Genomic DNA, 25,812 nt, shown 5'->3' on the forward strand with positions numbered 1-25,812 from the left:
GCATATAAGATTTATGTAAGGAAAAAAATTACAATTTTAATAGTGGCTTCCAATTTTTCTTGTTTAATTATGCGTGAAGTCGCTGACGTGGTTTATTTGGGGAAGAGAGATGTTTGCCAGTTCTGTGAATGTGGTTCATAAATTATTGTGGAGTAAACTCTAATCAGTCACTTTCTCGAAATGTCTTCTTGTAGTCCCAGAGGCTGTCAAGGATCTCACACTGCAGAACAGGAGCACCGAGGACCTTTGGGTGACATGGACACGAGCTGATGGGGATGTCGACCAGTACGAGATCCAGCTACTCTTCAACGATATGAAAGTATTTCCTCCTTTTCACCTTGTCAGTACTGCAACTGAGTATCGATTCACCTCCCTCACCCCGGGGCGCAAGTATAAAATTCTTGTCTTGACGATTAGTGGAGATGTCCAGCAGTCAGCCTTCATTGAGGGCTTCACAGGTAATTGGAAATCCGGCTCTCTCGAACCTGACTAGATGGAGCAGTGTATTTAGCGTGTTGGGTAGCCAAGTGTTCTGGTTGAGGATTTGAAGGGCTAAGGGGTGAGGGAGGAATGGGAAGAAAGGAGAAGTTTATCTCGATAGTGACAATGATGTTGTCCAAGCTGGTTTAACAAAACTGAAGTATGATGTAGGGAAGAAGAAAAAGTTTCTGAAAAAAAAAGCATTGAATTGATGTGCATAGCTGTTGCCTGTGAGTCATACAAATTAAGTAGAAATAACTGGGTTGGTTGGTTGGTTGTATATTCCTTCTTTGGAACTCTATTGGGAATGTTGCTATAACAGCTAACATTTATTAAGAGTTTACTGTGAACTGGACCCACAGCAAAGAACTTTATGTGGAAATTTTGTTCAGTCCTAACAATTTCATGGACTGGTTACTATTATTATCACTGCTGTTTTTCTGATGAGGAAATTGAAACTTAGAGGGGTTGAGTAATTTGCCTATAGTCCCACAGCTAGTAAATGAGGAAAACAAGACTTGGACCAAGACAGTCTCATTAGCACCCTCTGTATAACTGGCATTCTTCATTTCCACTCACTGGCCTTAATGTCCCTCTAAATTTCCCCTATTAACTTCAATTCAAGCAGAAAAGTCAGAGAAAAATGGTAGACTGATAGCAATTTTTTCATATGTATTCTTTCAGTAGATGCCAAAAGGTAGGAAGCGTGAAAATTTTAGTTGAAAATTTCCACAACTCATTCTGCAAGTGATTTTTTTTTTTTAATTTACTGTCTTTTCTTAGTTCCTAGTGTGGTCAAAAATATTCACATTTCTCCCAGCGGGGCAACAGATAGCCTGACAGTGAACTGGACTCCTGGTGGGGGTGATGTGGATTCCTACGTGGTCTCAGCATTCAGGCAAAATCGAATGGTCGAGTCTCAGACTGTCCTCAAGTACGTCTCTGAGTACACGTTCCAGAGGCTGGAGGCTGGCGAGCAGTACCGGATCGTGATCGCTTCTGTCAGTGGGTCCCAGAAGAACCAGATCGACGCGCTTGGGCGGACAAGTAAGTGTCCATCTGGAAAAGGGCCAGATAGTTCTCCAGGGCCATTCACAAATGGACAATATCCAAATTCAAAACCACTAAATTTATACAGTTCAATGTGGTTTCAAGAGCTTTTCTCATATCTTTTTCTTTGCGTTTTCCTTTTTTAATAGAGATGTTCAAAGCAATAGAAGGTAATTAGAAACCAAATCATATGAATAGATTTTTTTCTCATCAAGGAATATAAATAGCTGATTTTCTAACCTATGCATTTTTCAAAAGTTTACTCCTTTCTATAAATTATTTAAAGAAAAATACACTTATGTCATCTATTTCATTTGTGATAAATTAATAATATTCTGTTTATTTATATTAATGCATGCTAAGTCACTTCAGTCATGTCCAACTCTTTGCAACCCCATGAACCATAGCCTGCCAGGCTCCTCTGTCCATGGGATTCTCAGGCAAGAATACTGGGGTGGGTTGCCATGTCCTCCTCCAGGGGATCTTCCTGACCCAGGGATTGAGCCCATGTCTCTGCCTTGGCAGGCAGGTTCTTTACCACTAGCACCACCTGGGAAGCCCTTTGAGTTATATATTAATCAGTTCGGTTCAGTCACTCAGTCGTGTCCAACTCTTTGCAACTCCATGGGCTGCAGCATACCAGGCTTCCCTGTCATCATGAACTCCAGGAGCTTGCTCAAATTCATGTCCATCAAGTTGGTGATGCAATCCAACCATCTCATTCTCTGTCATCCCCTTCTCCTGCCTTCAGTCTTTCCCAGCATCAGGGTCTTTTCCAATGAGTCAGTTCTTTGCATCCGGTGGCCAAAGTATTGGAGTTTTAGCTTCAGCATCAATCCTTCCAATGAATATTCAGGACCGATTTCCTTTAGGATTGACTGGTTTGATCTCCTTGCAGTCCAAGGGACTCTCCAACACCACAGTTGGGAGTCTTCTCCAACACCACAGTTCAAAAGCATCAATTCTTTGGCACTCAGCCTTCTTTATAGTCCAGCTCTCACATCCATACGTGACTACTGGCAAAACCATAGCTTTGACCAGGCGGAATTTTGTCAGCAAAGAAATGTCTCTGCTTTTTAATATGCTGTCTAGGTTTGTCATAGCTTTTCTTCCAAGGAGTAAGCATCTTTTAATTTCATGGTTGCAGTCACCATCTGCATTTATATTAATAACACTATTCATATAGTGCTTTCAAAATAAAAATAAACTAGAAGCACCCTGTAAATACCAGGCATCTAAAATGATCCTTAGGGACTTTCCTGGTGGTCCAGTGTTTAAGACTTCACTTCAAAGTAAAAAATGGTTATTATAGAAGCAAGCAAAAAGAGTCAGGGGGACTTGCCTGGTGGTCCAATGGGTAAGAATCCATGCTCCCAATACAGGGGGCCTGGGTTCAATTCCTGGTCTGGGAACTAGATCCTACATGCCACCACATGCCACAGCTAAAGATCCTGCATTCTGCAACTAGGACCTGGCACAGCCAAATAAATAAATAAATATTTTGGGGAAAAAAGAGTCAGGGAAGGCTTCCAGGAGAAAGTAACATTTAAAAAGACACTAGGAAATCATCCTGGTGAAGTATATGTTGATCAGGTTCAAGCAGAAAAGCAAAGGCCTGGAGGGAAGAGGATGCATGGCACATTTGAAGAGCTACACACCATTATTTCTAGAATAAAGATGTGAGCCATGTGGCCAAGTAGGTAGATGGACCTAATTGCCAAGGGCCTCATTGTTAAAATTATAGAATTACAGAGAGTGATGAAGGGCCTTCAGCATTGTGTGCTATGAGAATCTGCCAGACACTGCAGTTTGGAGCAGTGGGACATGAGGAAACTCTGGTCAAGAGACACTTGCAGTGCTGTGGGTGAGAAATGACTGCCCTAGGCTAGTGCAGTAGAGAAGGAGAGAAGTGGAGAGACCCAAGAGATGTAAGACTTAAGATGCAGGAATGACAGGACTCATGCTTGATTATGTAGAAGGGTGAGGGTGACAAGTCAAGTTTCTGACTTGGACCAAGAGGTAGAAACAAAGAGCGCTAAGGAGGTGGGGGAAGGGAGATGAGGAGTTCGATTTGGGCATCTTGAGAGCTGGGAGTCTGTGGAACATCCAGAGAGGAATGTCATTTGCAAAACTAGAAAAGAGATCTGAACTGAGTTTAAGTCTGGGGGTCATCACCACATGGGTGACAACTCAAATTATGGGAGTGTATATATGATCTCTTGAGGAGACTGGGTAGAATGAGAAAAAATATAAGCATAGAACACTAAATATTATTAATAAACAGTACCATCTGGCCTTTCACATCAGAAGCCGTAGGACAAAGACTGTTATATGCTAGTGCTTAGGTCAAGGCTTGAAGCTTTGACCTGAGTTAATCTTGGGAAGGAAAGTCTAAACAACGTAATTCAGTCATCCAAACTATATTCATTGAATGTAAGTTTGTTCAGCCTTCTTCCACTTTGTAAATACTTAGATATGTATCACTCTGCCTATCAGTGTCACTCTCACTGATTTTTCTACTTGTTTGACTTCAAGATCCTTTCTAAATCAGAGGGGGAAAATAAAGAATCTAACCAGTTATATGGCTAACTCAGGTCAAGAAATACTGGGTTGGCCCCAAAAGTCCATTCCATTGGGTGTTACAGAAAAATCTGAACGAGCATTTTGGCCAGACCAGTACTTTCTCCGAAGGGCACATGAAGAGTGTCAATGCAACCATGAGGCATCATCTTCCATCTGCATTTGATTTAGGGAAGTTTTTCTCAACTGATTACTTTGCCCTAAGTGATGGAACCTGCTTCTCTCTCTCTCTCTCTCTTTTTTTTTTTTTTTTTGCAGTCCCAGCGTCTGTCCAGGGAATAACTGCAGACAATGCATACAGTAGTCATTCCTTAATAGTAAGTTGGCAAAAAGCTGTTGGCATAGCAGAAAGATATGATATCCTACTTCTGAGTGAAAATGGGGTCCTCCTGAGTAACACATCAGAGGCGGCCGCCACAAAGCAGCACAAGTTTGAAGACCTAACACCAGGGAAGAAATACAAGATACAGATCCTGACCGTCAGCGGAGGCCTGTTCAGCAAGGAAGCCCAAACAGAAGGCCGAACAGGTAATTCGCACAGCTTACTGTTTTGTGCAAGATACATCCTTGTCTGCCATTCCTTAAGAACCGCAGACTCAAAGGGATGAAGCAGTATTGGGAGATGAAGTCTATTTCTTGACGCAGCAGGAATATTCACGGTGATCTGCCACTTCCACACCAGCTGGCCTATTCACACAGCCTTCAGCTCGCCACACTCCCAAGATTCTTCATCAAAACTGGCTCTGCTCATTTCTTATTTTTGCTGTAATATATTGTCACTAACTTTGTAGCTCAAACAACACAAGTATATCATCTTACAGTTCTGTAGATCAAAATCGGAAAATAAGCCTTGTGGCGTTAAAATCAAGGTGTCAGGTCACAGAAAGGCTGTGTTTCTATTCTAGAGACTTTATGGGGAGAATCTATTCCTTGCCTTTTCAGTTCTGGAGGTCACTCACGTTTCTTCCAGGAGTGACTTCACTCCAACTTCTCTGCTCTTTCGCCTCCTTCTTCCATCTTTTATGGACTGTGGTGATTCCATTGGTCACCACCTGGACAATCCCAAATAATCTTGTCACCTCAAGATCCTTGACTCAATCACACTTGCAAAGTCCGTTTTGCCACAGAAAGTAACATATTCACAGGTTCTGGAGATCAGGACATGGATGTCTTTGGGAGCCATTATTCAGACAGCACCACTGGTCTAATGATTATTTATTAAGTACCTAGGTCTGAAAGGACTTGCCTGGTAGCTCAGAGGGTAGAGAACCTGCCTGCAATGCAGGAGAGCTGGGTTCAATCCCTGGGTTGGGAAGATCCCCTGGAGAAGGGAACGGCTACCCACTCTAGTATTCTTGCCTGGAGAATCCCATGGACAGAGGACTCTGGTGGGCTATAGTCCATGGGGTCACAAAGAGTCAGACATGACTGAGCAGCTGTATGTGTTCCTAAGTCACTTTTTTTCAGTCATGCCTGACTCTTCTCGCCCCCTTGAAATGTAGCCTGCCAGGGTCCTCTGTCCATGGGATTCACCAGCCAAGAATACTGGAGTGGGTTGCCATATTCTTCTCCAGGGGATCTTCCCAATCCAGGAATCAAACCCACATCTCTTAAGTCTCCTGCATTGGCAGGCGGGTTCTTTACCAGTAGTGCCACCTGGGAAGCCAGGCGACTGAACAGCTAACACACACTTTCACTAAGTCTGAAAGGGTTTGATGTTGATAGGAACATAAATTATGTATGCTTCTCATCCTGAAAGAGGTGACTGACACTTGGGGGAGATAGACATGTGGACAAACAATGACAACACGTTGTGATAAAGTTTGTATAAGAGACAGGAAGGTCCAGTACCAAGGGGAGCATGGAGGAGGTGGCACTGGGAAGTTTTAAAAGTGACTTTTCAGTACTGTCATGAAGGATGAAACAATTATCCACGTGGAGAAAAGCCAGAAGGACACCGGTGTAGACAGATGACCGTATGTCAACACAGGGAGGTGTGAGAGGAGCAGTGAGGTTTTGTGGTAACTGAAGTGTGTTTTCCATGGTGGCGACGTGAGGCTGGAAAGGTAGGTTGGGGCCAATTAGAGAGTGCCTGGTGTGCCTTCCTCAGGAATTTATGTTTCATCTTATAAAATAAAGAAAATAATAAAAGTTTTTCAGCCAGAGAGTGAATGTTTTGTGATAAAAATGGGTACTTAAAAAAAAAAAAAGATGAATCAAATGGCAGTGAGGAATAGATTGAATGGAGGAGAGACCAGAGGTGAGAAGACCAGTTCGTTAATGCATTTGTTATGAAGCACCTACTGTGTGTGTGAGGCACTGTTTAAATGTTGGATACACAGAAATGAGTAAAACAAACCCTCATGGTCATAAAGCTTATCTTCTAGCAGAGGAGAAAGGCAATAAACAAAGAGGTAAAAAATAGAATAGGATACTTGTGCACACAGCGGTGGGAAGGAGAGGGTAGGACAAATTGAGAAAGTAGCATTGACATACATATACTATCATGTGTATATATATCATGATATATGTACACTATCAGGTGTAAAACAGATAGCTAGTGGGAAGCTGTGTGTAACACAGGGAGGCCAGCCTGGTGCTCCGTGATGACTTAGAAGAGTGAGATACGAAGGGGAGGGAGACTCAAGAGGGAGGGTATATTACTTATATATATAATTTGCATTGTTATATGGCAGAAACCAACACAACACTATAAAGTAATTATCCTCTAATTAAAAACTAAAAGAAATATATAGTAGGTTAGATGGTAATGAATACTTAGGAGAGAACTTCCCTGGTAGCTCAGCTGGTAAAGAATCCACCTGCAATTCAGGAGACCCCAGTTCGATTCCTGGGTCGGGAAGATCCCCTGGAGAAGGAAATGGCTACCCACTCCAGTATTCTGGTCTGGAGAATTCCATGCTCTGAGTAGTCCATGGGGTCACAGAGTCGGACATGACTAAGCAACTTTCACTTTTCACTGAGAAGAAAATTAAAGCAGGAAAGTAGGTTAGCAAGTGTTAGAAGCTTAACATTTTAGATAGTATAGTTCTGAAAGGTTTTGTTGAGAGGGTGACAGTTGAGTAAAAATTTAAAAAAAAAAATTGAGAAAGAGAATGGTATAGACATTTGGGGAAGAGTATCCCCAATTAGCACCACTTGGCAAGCAGAGGTAAAGAACCCACCTGCCAATGCAAGTTAGATGTAAGAGACGCCAGTTCGATCCCTGAGTTGGGAAGATCCCCTGGAGAAGGGAATGGCAATCCACTCCAGTATTTTTGCCTAGAGAATCCCATGGACAGAGAAGCCTGGCAGGCTCTAGTTCATGGAGTCACACAGAGTTGGACATGACTGAGCTACTTAGCCCATCCCCAAGTAGAGCAAACAGCAAGGCAAAGATCCTAAGGCGGGAGGGGGTGGAGGCCAGTTGGAGGAGCAGTAATGGGGCTGCTGTTGGCAGACACAGTGAGTGACAACAGAATGGGAGGAGGTGGTTAGAGTGATGAGTGGGATCCTAAGATGATGGCAGTCATAGAAACAATAAGGGTCCAAAGCTAAACTAACTCGGGGGCCAGATGAAGAACAGTAGATACAATGAAGAAATAGTCCTGTGTTAGATAAGATGGCGCTGAGTGGCTGAGTGGAGTGTAAGAGGAGGAACAGAAGAAGATTCTAGAGTTTCTACATGGGATATCTGGTGGAAGATGATTCTATTAACTGAGATAAGAGAAGCAGGAAGAGAGAGTGTTGAGGAAAAAGACACAGGGCTCAGTTCTGGACTGAGTTTGAGTTGTCTGGATGATGTGTAGAGAGAGGTGAGCGATAGGTCATTGAAAATAGGAGCTGGGGATGGAGATTGGGATAAAAATTCTAGTTAAATTCTCCATGTTTTAGTCTGTTCAGGATTCTGTACCGAGAATACCATAAACTAAATGGTTTAAACAACACATTCAGTTCAGTTCAATTCAGTCGCTCAGTCGTGTCCGACTCTTTGCGACCCCGTGAATCACAGCACACCAGGCCTCCCTGTCCATCACCAGCTCCCGGAGTTTACTCAAACTCATGCCCATCGAGTCGGTGATGTCATCCAGCCATCTCATCCTCTGTCATCCCCTTCTCCTCCTTCCCCCAATCCCTCCCAGCATCAAGGTCTTTTCTAATAAGTCAGCTTTTCGCATGAGGTGACCAAAGTATTGGAGATTCAGCTTCAGCATCAGTCCTTCCAATGAACACCCAGGACTGATCTCCTTTAGGATGGACTGGTTGGATCTCCTTGCAGTCCAAGGGACTCTCAAGAGTCTTCTTCAACACCACAGTTCAAAAGCATCAATTCTTTGGCGCTCAGCTTTCTTCACAGTCCAACTCTCACATCCATACATGACCACAACAACACATTAAACAGACATTAATGCTCACAGTTCTGGAGGCTGGAAGGTCAAGGTCAAGACTCCAACAGATTCAGTGTCTGGTGAGGGCCCATTTTCTGGCTTTCGGGCAGGACAAGAGCACCCTCTGTGGTCTCTTTCATAAGGCACTGATCCCACTCACAAGGTCTCCACCCTTAAGACCTAATTATCTCCCACTGGCCTACACCCAGCTAGGCTTCAACGAATGAATTTGGTGCCTGGAGGGAGGAGCACAAACTTGCAGACCATAGCAATCTATAAAGTGACTGGGATTGATTGCTGAGCTAATATTATGGATTCTGAAGGGGACAGAGGATGATACCATGGGAAATACCAGCTTTTAAGGATCTGGCATAAGGAGAGGGGAAAAGCAAAACAGCCCGAAAAAGTGTTTGGAGTGGAGAACCCAAGAGAAACTGAGACAGATGTCCTGTCTTATTCCCACTGGCATCTTAAGACATCTTGGGTATCAGACAGCATCTGTGCCAATAGTCTGGAAGCAGGTTGTTTCTGGTGGCACTTGGTCACCTTGCCAGCAGGTAGCATGGAAGGGCAAAAGGGTTGCAAAATCCTGATGTAAATCTTTTTTATACATATATAGTTTTGGCTTTTGCTCTTCCTTCTCTTTCCTGTTGTTGCTGTTCAGTCACGTCCAATTCTTTTGTGACCTCATGGACTGTAGCACACCAGGCTCCTCTGTCCTCCACTATCTCTTTCCCATATCCCTAATAGAATTTTCTTCCTGCTTGATTTTCCTTTCCTTGCCCGCTCACTCCTCCACTCTGCCCTTCCCTTCAGTGGTCACTTTTTAGCTCTCAGATGGCAATCAGAGATAGTTTTGGTTTTTTTTTAAATCTCTGAACTAGCTCTTAGTATTGGAAAAACATTTAGTTACACAAGTCAGACTAACATTTATTTTATATGCAAAAAATGTCTTTGAATATATTATTCCATTAGTGGTTTTTTCCGTGTTCTCTTGAAGTTTTGTTTTTTAACATTAACAGTTCAAGCATCAATAATTCACAGTATTCAGATTTATTTGCTTTGGGGTCTCCATGAAGTCAAGTATTTTCAAAAGCAGAGACCATGTGTTTTGTGCTTCTTGTTGGAGTGTGGCCATCCAGGCGTTAATCTGGGGCTGTGTCAGAAATGTGCCAAAACTCAGTCTCACTCTCCTGCTTCCTGACTTTTCCAGTCCCAGCAGCTGTCACCAATCTGAGGATCACAGAGAACTCCACCCGACACCTGTCCTTTAGCTGGACCCCCTCAGAGGGGGAGCTCAACTCCTACAACATCTTTCTGTACAACCCAGATCGAACTCTTAAGGATCGAGCTCAGGTTGACCCGCAAGTCCAGAGCTTCTCCTTCCAGAACTTGCTACAAGGTCGAATGTACAGAATGGTGATTGTGACTCACAGTGGGGAGCTGTCGAATGAGTCTTTCATATTTGGGAGAACAGGTAAGACCTGGACTCAAACTGTAATGAACAGCAGGGAAATTGTCACGGTACTCACTGGCTTTTCCTTCATTTGATTTTGGTTTCCTGCTCTACCCAGGGTGTAGCTTTATTTGAAATTTGTGACCTTTATATGAAATTTCTGACCCTAAATCAGACATTTGATTTATATGTCAAAATAGTTTCTGCTTTGTTTCCACCATGTGTTTACCTCATAAGAGTTTGGTGGAAAAATGAATCTGGCTCCTCCACTTGCCAGCAAACCACTACAAGAGGGTTATAACACATTGGGTTCAATTCAAACTGTGCTTTTCAGCTTTGTACAAGAAGCAGATGGAGTGGAGAGCAGGTGCAAAGGAGGGCAGCTGCAAATGGGACAAAAAGCAATGACCATTGTGAATCAGAAACACAGCACTAGATGCAGTGAACACAAGCGTTCCAGGAAAATGCAAAAGAAGCATCTCTGGGTTTCACATAAGAAACTGAATCTACTTTATCTCCATTGTTGTTGTTCAGTTGCTCAGTCATGTCCAACTCTTTGTGACTCCATGGATCGCAGCACACCTGGCTTCCCTGTCCTTCACTGTCTCCCAGAGCTTGCTCAAACTCATGTCCATCGAGTTGGTGATGCCATCCAACCATCTCATCCTCTGTTGTCCCCCTTCTCCTCCTTGATTGAAGAATCTTTCCCAGCACCGGGGTCTTTTCTAATGACTTGGCTATTTGCATCAGGTGGCCAAAGTACTGGAGCTTCAGCATCAGTCCTTACAAAGAATATTCAGGATTGATTTCCTTTACAATTGACTGGTTTGATCTCCTTGCAGTCCAAGGGACTCTCAAGTGTCTTCTTCAACACCACAGTTAAAAAGCATTAATTCTTCTGCACTCAGTCTTCTTTATGGTCCAGCTCACATCTATACATGACTACTGGAAAAACCATAGCTTTGACTATACTGATCTTTGTCAGCAAAGTAATGTATCTACTTTTTAATATGCTGTCTAGGTTTGTCACAGCTTTTCTTCCAAGAAGCAAGCATCTTTTAATTTTATGGATGCAGTCACCATCTGCAGTGATTTTGGAGCCCAAGAAAATAAAGCCTGTCACTGTTTCCATTGTTTCCCCATCTATTTGCCATGAAGTGATGGGACTGGATGCCATGATCTTGGTTTTCTGAATGCTGAGTTTTAAACCAGCTTTTTCACTCTCCTCTTTCACCTTCATTAAGAGGCTCTTTAGTTCCTCTTCACTTTCTGTCATAAGGGTGGTGTCATCTGCATATCTGAGGTTATTGATATTTCTCCCAGCAATCTTGATTCCAGCTTGTGCTTCATCCAGCCTGGCACTTCACATGAAGTACTCTGCATATATGTTAAATAAGCAAGGTGACAATATACAGCCTTGACATACTCCTTTCCCGGTTTGGAACCAGTCCATTGTCCCATGTCCGGTTCTAACTGTTGCTTCTTTACCTGCATATGAGTTTCAAAGGAGGCAGGTAAGGTTATCTGATATTCCCTTTAAGAATTTTCCACAGTTTGTTGTGATCCACATAGTCAAAGGCTTTAGCGTAATCAATGAAGCAGATGTTTTTCTGGAATTCTCTTGCTTTTTCTATGATCCAGTAGATGTTGGCAATTTGATCTCTGGTTCCTCTGCCTTTTCTAAATCCAGCTTGAACATCTGGATGTTCATGGTTCACCTCTTGTTGAAGCCTAGCTTGGAGAATTTTGAGCATTACTTTGTTGGTATGTGAAATGAGTGCAACTGTGCAATAGTTTGAACATTCTTTGGCATTGCTCTTTTTGGGGATTGGAATGAAAACTGACCTTTTCCAGGCCTGTGGCCACTGATGAGTTTTCCAAATTTGCTGACATATTGAGTGCAGCACTTCAACATCTTTTAGGATTTGAAATAGCTCAGCTGGAATTCCATTACCTCCACTAGCTTTGTTCATAGTGATGATTCCTAAGACCCACTTGACTTTGCCCTCCAAGATGTCTGGCTCTAGGTGAGTGATCACACCATCATGGTTATCTGAGTCATTAAGATCTTTGTATAGTTCTGTGTATTCTTGCCACCTCTTTTGAGTCTATTATCTCATTTTTCTATTCAACTCTCATTCTCAATTGATAATCATTTTTGAGCACTCTTGTGTGCCAGACACTGAATTCACTTCTGAACTAGGACAGCGGACGAGACTTACATGGGTCCCTGACTTCATAGGGGTCTTCCTTACCAAAGAGGGAGAAGAGGCAGGATGGCAGATTTTAAAGGAAGATGAATTTGGAATGCCTTCAATCCTCTGAAGGAAATATGCAGTACATTGTGATGGAGAGTGACTTGGCAAGACTAGACTTAGAGACGACTTTATACAGAGAAGGCTTCCAGCTGAGACCTCAAGGTGGGAGGAACCATGGGAAGAGCTCATTCTAAGCACGCAACAGAATTTCTCAGTTTGTCTTCCGAGGGAATGAAAAAGAGCAGCAGGAATTTCCTGGTGGTCCAGTGGTTAGCAATCTGCCTGCCTGTGCAGAGGACATAGGTTCGATCCCTGGTCTGGGAAGATTCCACGTGCCACGGGGCAACTAAACCCATGCACCTCAACTACTGAAGCCCACACACCCTAGAGCCAGTGCTCTGCAACAAGAGAAGCCGCCGCCTGAGAAGCCCAAGCACTGCAGAGAAAGTACACGTGTAGCGACAAAGTCCAGCATAGCCAAAAATAAATAAATAAATAAAGAACTTTTAAAAAATAGCAGCAGATGAGCCATAAGTAGAATTGCCTAGGTGTTACTGTTTCCAGGGCCATCTGCCTATGCACATGTTCCCTGATCTGCCCATTAATGTTTAAAGTTCCTCCAAAAAGGAGCAACAGTCTTTGCTCTCCAAGGAATCATGAAACTTACATACCTATGGGACAGGTACCAGTCTGACTAACTTATACTGTGGTAGAAATGACTGTCAACACTTCGTTCCCAATTGAGGTTCCATCAGTATAGGTTTTGGGGAAGAAAGAACTGAGAGCCTAAAGGAGGATGGAGAGGAAGTAAAGTGGCCCCTAGAAGGGTATTATGGGATGGTGGCCACGAGTAAGGTGAGCCAGACTGGAAGAGGCAGGAATCTTTTATGAATGCTTTCAGGGTTTTTGGTAAGCTAAGTTATAAACTATTTGACCTGTCTTAATTAATCATTTCTGAAAATTTCACTTAATATGTTTATCAGAGAACATGTAGCAAGCATATATTAATAGAAGTCATCTCCTGTTGTGCTTTTTTAAATTTTATTTTAATTTGTACCAGGTCCCTAGACCACATGCTCTTAAACTCAGGTGAGCTGAAATAGAAGCAAGATCTGACTCTACAATAGGTGCTGCTCATCCATACACCCAGCATAGCTCATGTGTTCATCTGTGGGGCCAGATGCTTTTGTTTCCATCTGTTTTAAGTAAAGGTTTTCCCTCTGTTTAAGTCCCAGCCACTGTGAGTAACCTCAAGGGATCCAATCAAAACATGACAGACAGCCTCTGGTTCAGCTGGAGTCCAGCCTCTGGGGACTTCGACTTTTATGAACTGATTCTCTATAACCCCAATGGCACAAAGAAGGAAAACTGGAAAGACAAGGATCTGACAGAGTGGCGTTTCCATGGCCTCGTTCCCGGAAGGAAGTACACGCTATGTGTGGTAACTCACAGTGGAGATCTCAGCAACAGGGCCACGGGGGAGAGCAGAACAGGTAAGAAGCCCAGTTACCAGTGGCCAAGCACTGGCGGGAAGTAGCTTCCACAGGCACATTTTAATTGTGATCTTATTAATAAGAAATAAAATCAGCGATGTGCCATGTGCTCACCCCTGAACTTGGGAAGGGTCTGTGGTAGAATGGATGAAGGAGATAGACTTTGGGTAAAAAACAGCTGGGTGGTTGAGTTAGCTCTGCCACTTACCTGTGTGAAACTGGGCAGGTCACTGAGCACCTCTAAGCCTCAGCTTCCTTATCTGTAAAATGGGGACAGTCATATATATCATCATTAAATTACTATGAGCAGTGGGTTGTTTTTTTTTTTTTTGGTTGTGCTCGGCCTTTGTTGCTGCACTTGGGCTTTCTCTGGTTGTGGTATGAAGGCTTCTCAGCTTCTCATTGCGGGGGCTTCTTTTGTTGCAGAGCACTGACTCTAGGGCCCACCAGCTTCAGGGCTTAGTTGCTTCTCAGCATGTGGAATCTTTGCTGACCAGGGGTTAAACCTGGGTCCCCCTGCATTGGCAGGTGGATTCTTAATAACCAGGGAAGCCCCGCAGAACTTTCTAAATATTTCTTGGGCACACACAGATAACACTGATATCTGTGTGCCACCCTGGAGTCAATGAACAAGGCTCTCTCAATTGGATGTAATTGTTAACTCCAGCCTTCACTTTCACTTTCACACTTATAACCCATTCAGGGCACACTTATGCTCCGTAGCACCCTGGTTAAACAAAAAACAAAACTCTGATTATAAAAATTAAACAAAATGTACATAAAACATTTGAGGACAATTTTTTACACATAGTAAAAACTGTAAATGGAAGCTCTTATTATTATGGTATCATATTACCTCTTCCTACAAAGTACATTAAAAGTATGTCTGATGTCACTCAGCTATCTTATTTGTGTATGGTGCAGAAATAATTGCATGCTTTTTTTACTTTCTCGTACATATAGCCCCAAGTCCTCCCAGTCTTATGTCATTTGCCGATGTTACAAACACATCACTGGCCATCACCTGGAAAGGGCCACCAGACTGGACAGACTATGATGACTTTGAGCTGCAGTGGTTCCCCAGAGATGCCGTCACAGTCTTCAACCCCTACAGCAACAGAAAATCAGAAGGACGCATCGTGCATGGTCTTCGTCCAGGGAGATCTTATCAATTCAGTGTCAGGACCGTCAGTGGTGATTCCTGGAAAACCTACAGCAAACCAATTTTTGGATCTGTGAGGACAAGTATGACATGTTTTGCTACTCTTGGTTCTCAGATGAAATGGGAAGTATGTGTTACAACATCTTATTGGATTGGGGCTTGGTTTAAATCCACATTTTTACCTGGAATTAGTTAGATCTGAATTCAGACAGAAGTTCTACATAGATTTATTCATTTATTCAGCTTTAACAAGAAGAAATCATCTCTGCCTTCATGGAGCTTACAACTCAGTGGGAGGTCCTATCATTAAAAAGACATTTTGGGTGTGATGAAGTATTTGGCACTAGAGAAACACTAGGCAAAGACATCTGACCCAATACAAGGGAACTTCCTAGAAGGAGAAGCTTCCAAATCAAAACTCAAGGAAAGAGTAAGACATGCAGGTGGAGATGAGGAAAGAAGTAAAGAATATTCCAGGTAGAGAGAATAAAAGAGTCTAAAACCAGGCAGGAGACAGAAATAGAAAGGAGTTCCGTTGACCAGAGGATAAAAGGTGAGGATTAGGAAAATCAGGTCATGAAATGTCTTGTGAACCATGGTAATGACTTTGAACCTCAATCCATTGGAGCCACTGAAGGCTTTTTGGCCTAGGTATAATAGATTTGCATTTTATAAAAGTCACTGTGGGGGTGGTACAGAGAATGGATTGAAAGGGGCAAACTACAAGCAGAGGGACTGGTTAGAACATAATGCTGTAAATTCTAAGGATGAAAATACCTCAGTGATAAAATATGTATCAGTTTCTTCCCCAAGGCATTTTGAGGTAAGTACCACAAATCTCAAAGAAACAGAAGTTTTTGGTATAGGAACCTCAATCCAAATATTTATTGCTCAATAATACCCAGTAAATGTAGATTTGGAGATCAGGCCAGATAGTTATTGGTTATTGATAAAATACAAAGCTGAAAATTAGAAATTTAAGCCAGTAGCTATTTTGTCAATTCAACAAACATTAATGCTACAAGAGTTTTAACTTGTGTTTTATATTTTATCCAAAGAGTAGTTTGGAATCAGATAACCACGTGTCGAGAGAAACATGTGAAAAAGAACTAAGACTTTTCATTTTTAGCAAGATCAGGAGGAGTTTTCAGTGGCTTACTGTAGGCTGCGGAATTGAATCCCAGGTGTTCAATATAAGAACTCAGTTGAGGCTGGGCTAGTCAGATCACATCTGGAGAGTTATATTCAGTCCTAGATGCTAGAATATAAGAAAGGCATTTACCAAATGGGGCTTGCTCAAGAGGAGAGCAGCCAACACCAAGAGGGACTTGATAATGAGTTTTTTGGGGAATGGTGGAGTGAACTTTGAGGATTGCATTAGTTAGGATCAGGTTTGGCTGTGGGTAACAGAAAACCCAAGATAACAGAGGATTAAACAAAACAGATGTTGAGAATTCTCATGTAAAATCTTTCCAGTGCCCCACTTCTTGCAAAAACATTCTAGCTATTATAAACACTGTGCATGGCTCCACCAGCCATGCCTCCTAACCCCACCCTTCATGCCCGGGTTCATGGTTGTCTCTGCCTAAAATGCCTCTTTCCCAGTATCTTGGTGAAGTGTCATCTCTACCAGAAAGGCTTTGCTAAGTCCTGCCAAGCACTAACGCCACAACAGGAAGTTGTCTTTTATTCCATAGAGCATCCTCTTCCCCATCTCGTTTCTACCTTGTATTATGTTCAGGACTCATCTCACTTTCCAAGAGGTTACAGCTAATATCTTACTCATTTCTATACTGTTCACAGACCCTAGAAGGGCACTTTGTATGCAGTAGATACTCCTTTCTTAGTGAATTGGAGACCTGACCTGAGTCTTGGTAGACAAGCAGGATTTAGAGGTAAAAAGCAGAGAGAAGGAGCTGAAGGAAAAGATTGAATTGAAGCAAATTTCCAAATACTTCCATACTTTGTGTAAATTATCAGGATGATAGATTAGGCAGGATGTTTTAAAAGACTTTCTCCAAAGCTGAAAGAGGAGATATCTTTAGATCTCAGCTGTGACTTGGTTTGAAGGGAGTTCAAAATTGTTTGCCTCAAAGGCCAATTCTTCCTCTATTCTGAAAAATTCTTGACTTGATTGTTTTTTCCCTAAATTATCCTCATCTGACCTGCTGTGACTCAGCTCACATTTGTAGACCTTGATCGTTGTTGTTCAGTCACTAAGTTGTGTCCAACTCTTTGTGATCCCATGAACTACAGCATGCTAAGCTCCTCTGTCCTTCATTATCTCTCAGAGTTTGCTCAGACTCATATCCATAGAGTCAGTGTTGCTGTCTGACCATTTCATCCTCTGCTGCCCCCTTCTCTTGCCCTCAACATTTCCCAGCATCAGGGTCTTTTCCAGTGAGTCAGCTCTTTGCATCAGGTGGCCAAAGTATTGGAGCTTCAGCATCAGTGAATATTCAGGGTTGATTTCCTTTAGGATTGACTGGTTTGATCTCCTTGCTGTCCAAGGGACTCTCAAGAGTCTTCTCCAGCACCACAATTCAAAAGCATCAGTAGATAGGCCCTGATATGAAACAGGACTTCACTCAGTGGCACACCAATGCTGTGTATTTATTGAGGACAAGAACTTCTATAACAAATTAGGGGTCAGGGAAGGTTGGCTGTGCTCCAAATCAGAGCAATGGGTGGTGGCTCTGGGAGTGCCAAATAGGTCTACACATAGTTCCCAGAAGATCTTATGTAATGGGGTCGCCTTTGTTAGTAACAGTTTGGTTATTAACCTGCACAGTCACATGACTGGTTTTCTTTCAGACTGAATCTTTCTTTATGGGTGTGTCACTCACAAGAACAAATAAAATCAGCTGCCGTTCAAGTCCCCACTGAGTCAGGCACTGTGTCAGGCAGAAGAAAGTGAACGAGCGTAAGCACAGGGCCAGGAAACAGGGGCATGGAAGAGTCTGGTGTATGCGGGAGCCACAGGTGTTTCAGTGCCTGGAGTACTGCACGTGAGTGGGGAAGGGCAGGCAAAAATGGAAGAGGGACAGAAGCCAGACACAGAAGGTAACAAGGCAGCGATGCCATTTCTTACTGTCCTTGTTGTAAGAACTAACATTTGGACCTCCCTGATGGTCCAGTGGTTCGGAGTCCACCTGCCCACGCAGGGCACATGGGTTTGATCCCTGATCTGGGAAGACCCCACACAACGTGGAGCAGCTAAGCCTGAGCACCGTGACTACTGAGCCAGTGCAAGAGAAGCCACCACAATGAGAAGCCTGTGCATCACAACTAGAAAGTAGCCCTCACTTGCTTCTACTAGAGGAAGCCCGTGTGCCGCAAAGAAAACCCAGTGCAGCCCAAAATAAAGTAAATTAAAAAAAAAAAAGAACTAAAATGTATTGAGCAATTACCACGCAAGCCCCTGTGCTAGGTGGCTGTGCATGTTTCAACTCATTGAGTCATTCCAATAAGCACATGAAGTGTTTGTTGTTCGGTTGCTAAGCCACTGTTTTGTGACCCTATGGCCTGTAGCCCACCGGGTTCCTCCATCCATGGGATTTCCCAAGTAAGAATATTGGAGTGGTGGCCATTTCCTTCTCCAGGGGAGCTTCCCGACTCAGGCGTCGAACGCGCATCTCCTGCATTGGCAAGTAGGTTCTTTACCCCTGAGCCACGAGGGAAGCTCAACCACATGAAGCAGATAATTCTTAACTTTCCCACCTTACAGATGGGCCACAGATATGTTAAATCACTTGCCCAGGACTGCATAGCTGATAAACAGAATTTGGATTCAGGCAGATCGAGCTGCACTATTAACCTCTAGGCTACTCTGCCCCACCTTCTGTCTGACTCCTGCCTTCTGTCTGACACTTGGTTTCAGTGTCCCTGTTTACATTTGTGTTTGCAATCACACTGGCACCTGGGGGTTTTTTCCTAAAGGGACAGCATTTTAACTTGCAGTGTTTCTCAAAGTGAGGCCTCGTAGGCAGAAATTGCCTTGGAGACCTATGAAAAGCAGTTCACATGAAGATCGAGAATTATTTATTTAGATCTCTGAGCTAGCTGGAGTCAAAGGAACTAAAAATGTGTCTCCCAGAGTTGTGAAGTGTCTCTTCCTCTCTTTTATTTAGAGCCAGACAAGATACAGAACCTGCATTGCCGGCCTCAGAACTCCACAGCCATTGCCTGTTCTTGGATCCCTCCTGATTCTGACTTTGATGGGTACAGCATTGAGTGCCGGAAGATGGACACTCAAGAAGTTGAGTTTTCCAGAAAGCTGGAGAAAGAAAAATCTCTGCTTAACATCATGATGTTGGTGCCCCATAAGAGGTACCTGGTGTCCATCAAGGTGCAGTCGGCTGGCATGACCAGTGAGGTAGTTGAGGACAGCACCATCACCATGATAGACCGTAAGTGTCCCTGGAGGTGTGTGCCTCCCTCTCTGCTCCCACCACCCTTGTTCACGTGTGTATGGCTCGTTTCCACATTAGCAAGCCCTGTTGTCACTTGAAGAGAACTAAAAGGCTCTGAGAAGTATAAACATTTCTCTGTGTAAAGCATCCTGGCAGCAAACAAGTTAAATGATCTTAAAGAACCTGAATGAATTAGTGTTTAAATACATCTCTTTGCCTGATGTAGAAAGAGCCATAATAGAGCTTTTAAGCAATTTGATGCTAAAACTTCAGGAAATCCTGCTGAGGAGCTGCCTCTTTATGTTTAATGTGCTGCCGGCAAGTCACTTCCTCTGCCGGCTTCCCTTCGGGAGAGGAGGAGGTTTTCTTGATTCCAAGCATTAGACACACACACACACACACACATGTGCAGCCTGATGTAGGTGAGTGAAGACCTTCATCTCACTAATATTTTATATTCAAAAGCATAATTGTGACCCTTCTTAGTTCGTTTCCCATCCTTCTTCCAGGCCCCCCTCCTCCACCTCCACATATTCGTGTGAATAAAAAGGATGTGCTAATTAGCAAATCTTCCATCAACTTTACTTTCAACTGCAGCTGGTTCAGCGACACCAATGGAGCTGTGAAATACTTCACAGTGGTGGTGAGAGAGGCTGATGGTAAGTGATCATGAATTAACTCCAAGACACAGGATTACTTTCTCGAAAGTCAACTGTGGGGGCTCCTTCTGTGACAAGTTTTTAAAAGAAGAAAACTTAATTTTTATATCATTTCGCTGTATCTCTGCTGGCTGCAGCGAGATGTAACAAGAAAAAGAAAACCTACCGGAAGCCTATTATATGCAGGATTTAATTATTAAATGGGTAATAATAGCAACTATGTCAATAATCACAATAACCATAATGTGCCTGGTTATTTCAGGCACTGTTGGAAATGCATTGCGTTTGCTGACTCATTCAGTCTTTACTACTCACTCAGTCCCATTCAGCTCCATTATTGCGCCATTAAGCAGCAACATGCTTTGTCTGTCTTCCCCACTCCCTGTCTCAAATACCTCTACCAATCAAATACTCCCAAACCACTCACCAATTCACAAAAATGCTCAAACGCTTGAAAGAGGGAAAAAATGATCATGAAAATCATCCGTCCTTTCTCTACTGAATTTTCAACATGTTTCATTTTCTAGTCTACTAAATTATTCAGTGTTACCTAACTCTTATGTAACAGGCAAATTCTAGGTGATTCTTATAATAACATTTCATTCAACCAAGTAAGATCTCTAGTGCTTATGACATCAACATCTATCAGATTATCCTCAGGAGTTTGTATCTGGGGACACACATGTCCATATATGTTTTTGCCACTGAGGTCCTGTGTGTTATTTCTCCACAACAGATGTTCATGTCTGGAATGATATTAATATATCCTGCATGTCATATATTTTCCAAAATTGTTTAAGATGCTGCACTGGAGTTTCTCAAGCATCCCTGACTATTTTAACTCATTGGTGGGCAATGGGAAGGTTTAAGCCTGCCATGACAAATGTTGGAGCTAAATGGTATTTTAGTCTCACTAGGTACTTTTAGGGCTTCTCAGTTGGCAGTAGTGGTAAAGAACTCACCTGCCAATACAGGAGATGTAAGAGACATGGGTTTGATCCCTGGGTTGGGAAGATCCCCTTGAGGAGGGCATGGCAACCCACTCCAGTCTAGAGAATCCCATGAACAGAGGAGCTGGGCAGGCTACAGTCCCTAGGGTTGCAGAGAGTCAGACACGACTAAAGTGATTCAGTACACACGTACTTTTATATTTTATTTAATTGTACTAAAGCCAGTTATGCATAATTAATTCAATAATTTCAAGGGTCAGTGTTGCATCCCAGATTTCCTCACACATAGTAGTTGGAGATAAATAGGTGAACTGTGAAGAGACTTTAAATTTAAGTAGGCTGCAATGAAGATAGTGTTTTGCTACCTAAATATGTTAGCAGCCAAAAAAAATAACACCCTGGAATTTAGCCTTGTGTTCTTCAGCCAGGTGGGTTTCAATGACTGATGTCCATGGAGATGGGCTGTGCTCCCCTGGTGATCTGAGATAACAAGCCAGCTCACATAAATGTCATTTATAGCATATATACTCTTCCTCAAGGCAACCTTCCTTTTCACTACGGCCAACAAGATAATATTTCCAGGAGCCACTCATTTTGAGCAAATTTTATCAAACAAGAGTCCAGGATGCAAAGAACCCCCAAGCATATCACTGCTTAAAGTTTACTGTACATGGTATCCAATCTCTATGATATTTTTCTTCCTAATTATGCTTTCCTCTGGCCAACATCAAAGTGAGTTTGCCCTGCCAAAACACACAGCAGCTGGGTGGACATGAGAAGAGTTCTGGGAAGTGTTCTGCATAAGGGCCCAGATTGAGCCAGGATTAAATTGTACTCAGGACAACGGAGCAGGACAAGGGGTAGTTATCAGACTGGGCGTGGTGCAGGAAGCATGCATGTAGGGTGACTGCTCCGGCCTCAGACCTGATTTCTCTTATCTTTTCCCCATTTCCCAGGTCACAGGGATTTCCTTATTCGCTCAGCTACAATGGTTATTGGCAAGTAGAGAGCTTGTTGAGTGGATTGACTTTCACGATGGGGAGTACCCAACTTTCTGGAGTTGTGGCACGTTACCATCTGATGCATGAGCCACCCTTTCATATGTGCATATTTTATTTCCAAGAAAAATGATAGCGCGTGTGTGTCTATGTGTTGGCGTAGCTCCCACTGCTGCTCCTGTTGAGTTGCTCAGTTGTGTCTGACTCTTTTGTCACCCCTTGGACTGCAGCCCACCAGGCTCCTCTGTCCATGGGATTTTTCAGGCAAGAATACTGGAGTAGGTTGCCATTTCCTCCTTCAGGGCGTCTTCCTGACCCAGGAATTGAAACTGTGTCTCCTGCACTGCAGTGGTATTCTTTACCACTGATCCACCCAGGAAGCCCCCGTGTTTGGCGTATGTATATATAAAATGTTGTATATACACTATTTATGTTTAATTTTTTATTCATTTTAGAAAAAGTGAATTAGATTAATTTCACTGGGAGAATTTCACAACACCCTTCGGGATCACAGCATCTGCACTCCAGGGATGACTAGGGATAGTGGGTGGGGAAGGTAACCTCAGAAACCTAGTTAGAAATCCCTGAAGTCACAAGAAAGTCCGTCCCTCACTGTGGGTTTTCTTCCTCCAGGCAATGACGAGCTGAAGCCAGAGCCGCAGCACCCCCTGCCCTCCTACCTGGAATACAGGCACAATGCCTCCATTCGGGTGTATCAGACTGATTATTTTGCCAGCAAATGTGCCGAAAGTCCTGACAGCAACTCTAAGAGTTTCAACATTAAGCTTGGAGCAGAGATGGAGAGCCTGGGTGGAAAATGTGATCCCAATCAGCAAAAATTTTGTGATGGGCCGCTGAAGCCACGCACGGCCTACAGGTTAGATGTATTACCATCATTTCACCAGGAGGGACGTGCTCCATCACCGGGCGCTCAGCTGTCGGGGCGTCTGATGCACATGAGTTCCTGTAGATTAATAACCTACGTTACAAGAGTGCTCTGCATTTTACTGGCTAATTTATAAAGGTTGTATTCCTGCCTCCATTCACAGGGAATGGGTAAAGAGGGCCTTTGGCCTTGTACAAAAGCTCCAGTTCATTATGTGAAGAATTGAAGATTCTTAATAGGTGGTTCTTTCTCCTAAAACTTCTCTAGGATGAATCAGGTGATTTATTTACCATGTTAACACCTGTGAAAATGTCCAAGTAGAAAGACTAAGTTTAGGGAAACTCAAGAAATATGAGATTTTTTTCCCACTTTTAGTGAGGACTGGAATTACACTTACTTATTTGCCTGCTAAGGCATAACAAGACGAATGTTCTTTTTGGTCCAGATAGAACTGTTGAAGGGAAAGACGCCTTAATGAATGCAAGCACCCTCTCCCCTCGGTAAGATGGCAGGTGAGAAGGAGCAGCTAATTGATTCGGCCCCAGGGAGTACTACTGCAGCCAACAGGCCCTTCCAACTGTAGGAACGAGCCATGCCCTTCATGTTCCCGTTCATGTTCATCGTGTTCCCGGAAAGCAGAATAAGTATACACAGCATCCCAAACCCGGGTCCCCAAGAGATAGAGAACCTAGGCCGCCATCTTGGAAACAAGGCTGCAGGAATCCGGGATTAGTGCTTTTGCAGAGGATGTGCCTTCTGTTAGGTGTTGGCAGACCTGATGTCCAGCCAGATGGCAGCCAATCAGGTTCTATATGGGCCAGTGTCCATTCTGGTTGGTCAGTGTCCAGGTCTCATTAACCCTTACACGTTTTGAGTATTACCCCTGAATTTCAGCAGAAACCTTTCTGCCAGCTCCAAAAGGAGACAGTGACATGGCACCATGCCTGAGAGCATTCTTAACCCCTCCCTTGCATCAACACCGTCCAGCCAACAGCTTCCCTAAAACATCCCTAAAAGATGGCTCCCTTTGGACACGATTCCTCATAGATACCTCCACCCAGGGCTCACCACAGAAGTGCTACTGTCCCCCAGCAAAGGTTGGCGCCTCCAGAGTGAACACACACAAACTCATTAGTGATGTTTGCTTCAAGAAGAAGCTATATGAGCCTACCTGAAGGAGACGAGATCTCAGAGCAAAGGAGAAATATACAAGAGATCAGAAAGCCAGGATCCTTTAGTTCTTATTATAATCAAGAAATGCCTCAGCCCCTTGGTCAATTGGGCTCTGGGAAATTTGAGGAAATTTCTCCTAAGGGCTCCCAAGGACTGTTTTCCCTTTGTGAGTTGGAAAGCTGAGCTGTTTTTGTTTGTTTGCTTTTTGAGAGAGGAGAGGAGATGAGTGATTACCACATTTAAGAAAGAGAATAAAAAGCTAGAGAGAGTTCACACATGGACCAGGGCCCCAGTCAACCAGCACACTCTTTCCTGTCCATCAAAGCAGCCAAGGTCCTAGGAAGAGCCCCTGCATTCAGGTTCCAGTGTGGCCACTGTTTAGCTGTGTCACCTTGTAAGCAGCATTTCAGTTCTCTGATCCTCACTTTTCTCATCTGCAAAACATCACAGGACTATCCTGAGGTGTCATATAGATGACAGACCAAACCTAGTCATGTCCCTTGTAGATTAAGGTCCTTCGGTGGTGCCCGTTCACTTCTAGGAGCAAGTGAAGATCCCAGAGTAGGGGACACAAAGCCCCAGCCTTCTTGCGCCCACCTGCTCACCAGCTTTGTCCCCCACCATTTGCTCCAAGTATTGATACACTCCACCTATTTACTACTCCTCACCTCCTCAGAGTTCCCTGAAATCTGACATGTCTCTCTTATACCTCTGAGCCTTTACACATTCTTTTCACTCTATTTGGGAAGCTTTCCACTCTCTTGTCTGACTGATGAATTCCTTCATACTCTTCAAAAGCCAGCTCAACCCACAACTAGCCCTGAGCCACCCCTGTTAACTCACACCTGGGCAGTGGGGCCCTCAGCTGCACTTCCACTGGGCCCAATCTCTGTGTCTGCCTGCTAAGTCACTTCAGTCATGTCTGACTCTGTGCGATCCCATGGACTATAGCCCGCGAGGCCCCTCTGTCCATGGGAATCTCCAGACAAGAATACTGGAGTGGGTTGCCATGCCATCCTCCAAGGGATCTTCGCAACCCAGGAATGGAACGCACATCTCTTGCATCTCCTGCAATGGCAGGTGGCTCAGATGGTAAAGAAATCATCTGCAATGCAGGAAATTCCTAGGTTCTATTCCTAGGTTGGGAAGATCTGCTGGAAAAGAGAATGGCAACCCACTCCAGTATTCTTGTCTGGAGAATCCCATGGACAGAGGAACCTAACAGGTTACAGTCCATGGGGTCGCAAAGAGTTGGACATTACTGTGTGAGTAATACTTTCACTTTCACCTTCTTCACTAGACTATAAAAGCTCGCAGACTAAATTGTGGAGACAGACATGACATTGGTTACAGAATGATATGGCAAGTACCTGGCACAAAAGAGATGGCATTAAATGTTTATGAGCAAATAAGGGAATGAGCCAAGATGTTCTATGAAAAGTTAAACATTCTGATTATAGCTTAATCAACTCCTGCTGCATTAATGTGTTTTCTAGGATACGGCTTTCCTCTATTTCTCTGTATCTAGTTCACTCCTGTGAAAAGCTTGCCAGGCAGATAATACCTGATATGAGCATGGAGAACCACATGCCAAGTGGCCACCTGTGTGGTAGCTGCTGAACCCAGGCTTCGTGCAAGCAGAATTATGCCTGTCTCACAATGATAATCACCATAGTGACCCTTAGTGCTATCACGAATCTTTTTCCCAGAGAGAATAGGTAGACAGGAAGGAAAACGGAAAAAAAAAATTAGGATTGCCAAGAAATGGAAAATACTAAGTTTAGCTGATATGCAAGTTTATTATACCAACAAATGTTTAGCGTTTTCCCGTTCATCGTTGGGTTCCTGTTATCCAGGTATATAATTA

The 25,812-nt window shown here is 43.4% G+C and overlaps 1 protein-coding gene across 2 annotated transcripts in view; it reads left to right on the forward strand.

Moving 5' to 3' along the window:
* Positions 1-25,812, forward strand: part of PTPRB (protein tyrosine phosphatase receptor type B) — a 122,092-nt gene that overhangs the window by 65,882 nt on the left and 30,398 nt on the right. For both annotated transcript variants that reach the window (XM_043887097.1, XM_043887098.1), the window contains 9 exons: positions 195-458; positions 1,264-1,527; positions 4,369-4,638; positions 9,712-9,975; positions 13,442-13,705; positions 14,669-14,950; positions 18,998-19,276; positions 19,789-19,938; positions 22,520-22,763. In XM_043887097.1, the coding sequence (XP_043743032.1) occupies positions 195-458; positions 1,264-1,527; positions 4,369-4,638; positions 9,712-9,975; positions 13,442-13,705; positions 14,669-14,950; positions 18,998-19,276; positions 19,789-19,938; positions 22,520-22,763 (2,281 nt within the window). The remainder of the gene's footprint in view (positions 1-194; positions 459-1,263; positions 1,528-4,368; positions 4,639-9,711; positions 9,976-13,441; positions 13,706-14,668; positions 14,951-18,997; positions 19,277-19,788; positions 19,939-22,519; positions 22,764-25,812) is intronic.

The sequence above is a fragment of the Cervus elaphus genome, chromosome 3, assembly GCF_910594005.1.
Source record: "Cervus elaphus chromosome 3, mCerEla1.1, whole genome shotgun sequence".
Taxonomy (NCBI): Eukaryota; Metazoa; Chordata; class Mammalia; order Artiodactyla; family Cervidae; genus Cervus; species Cervus elaphus.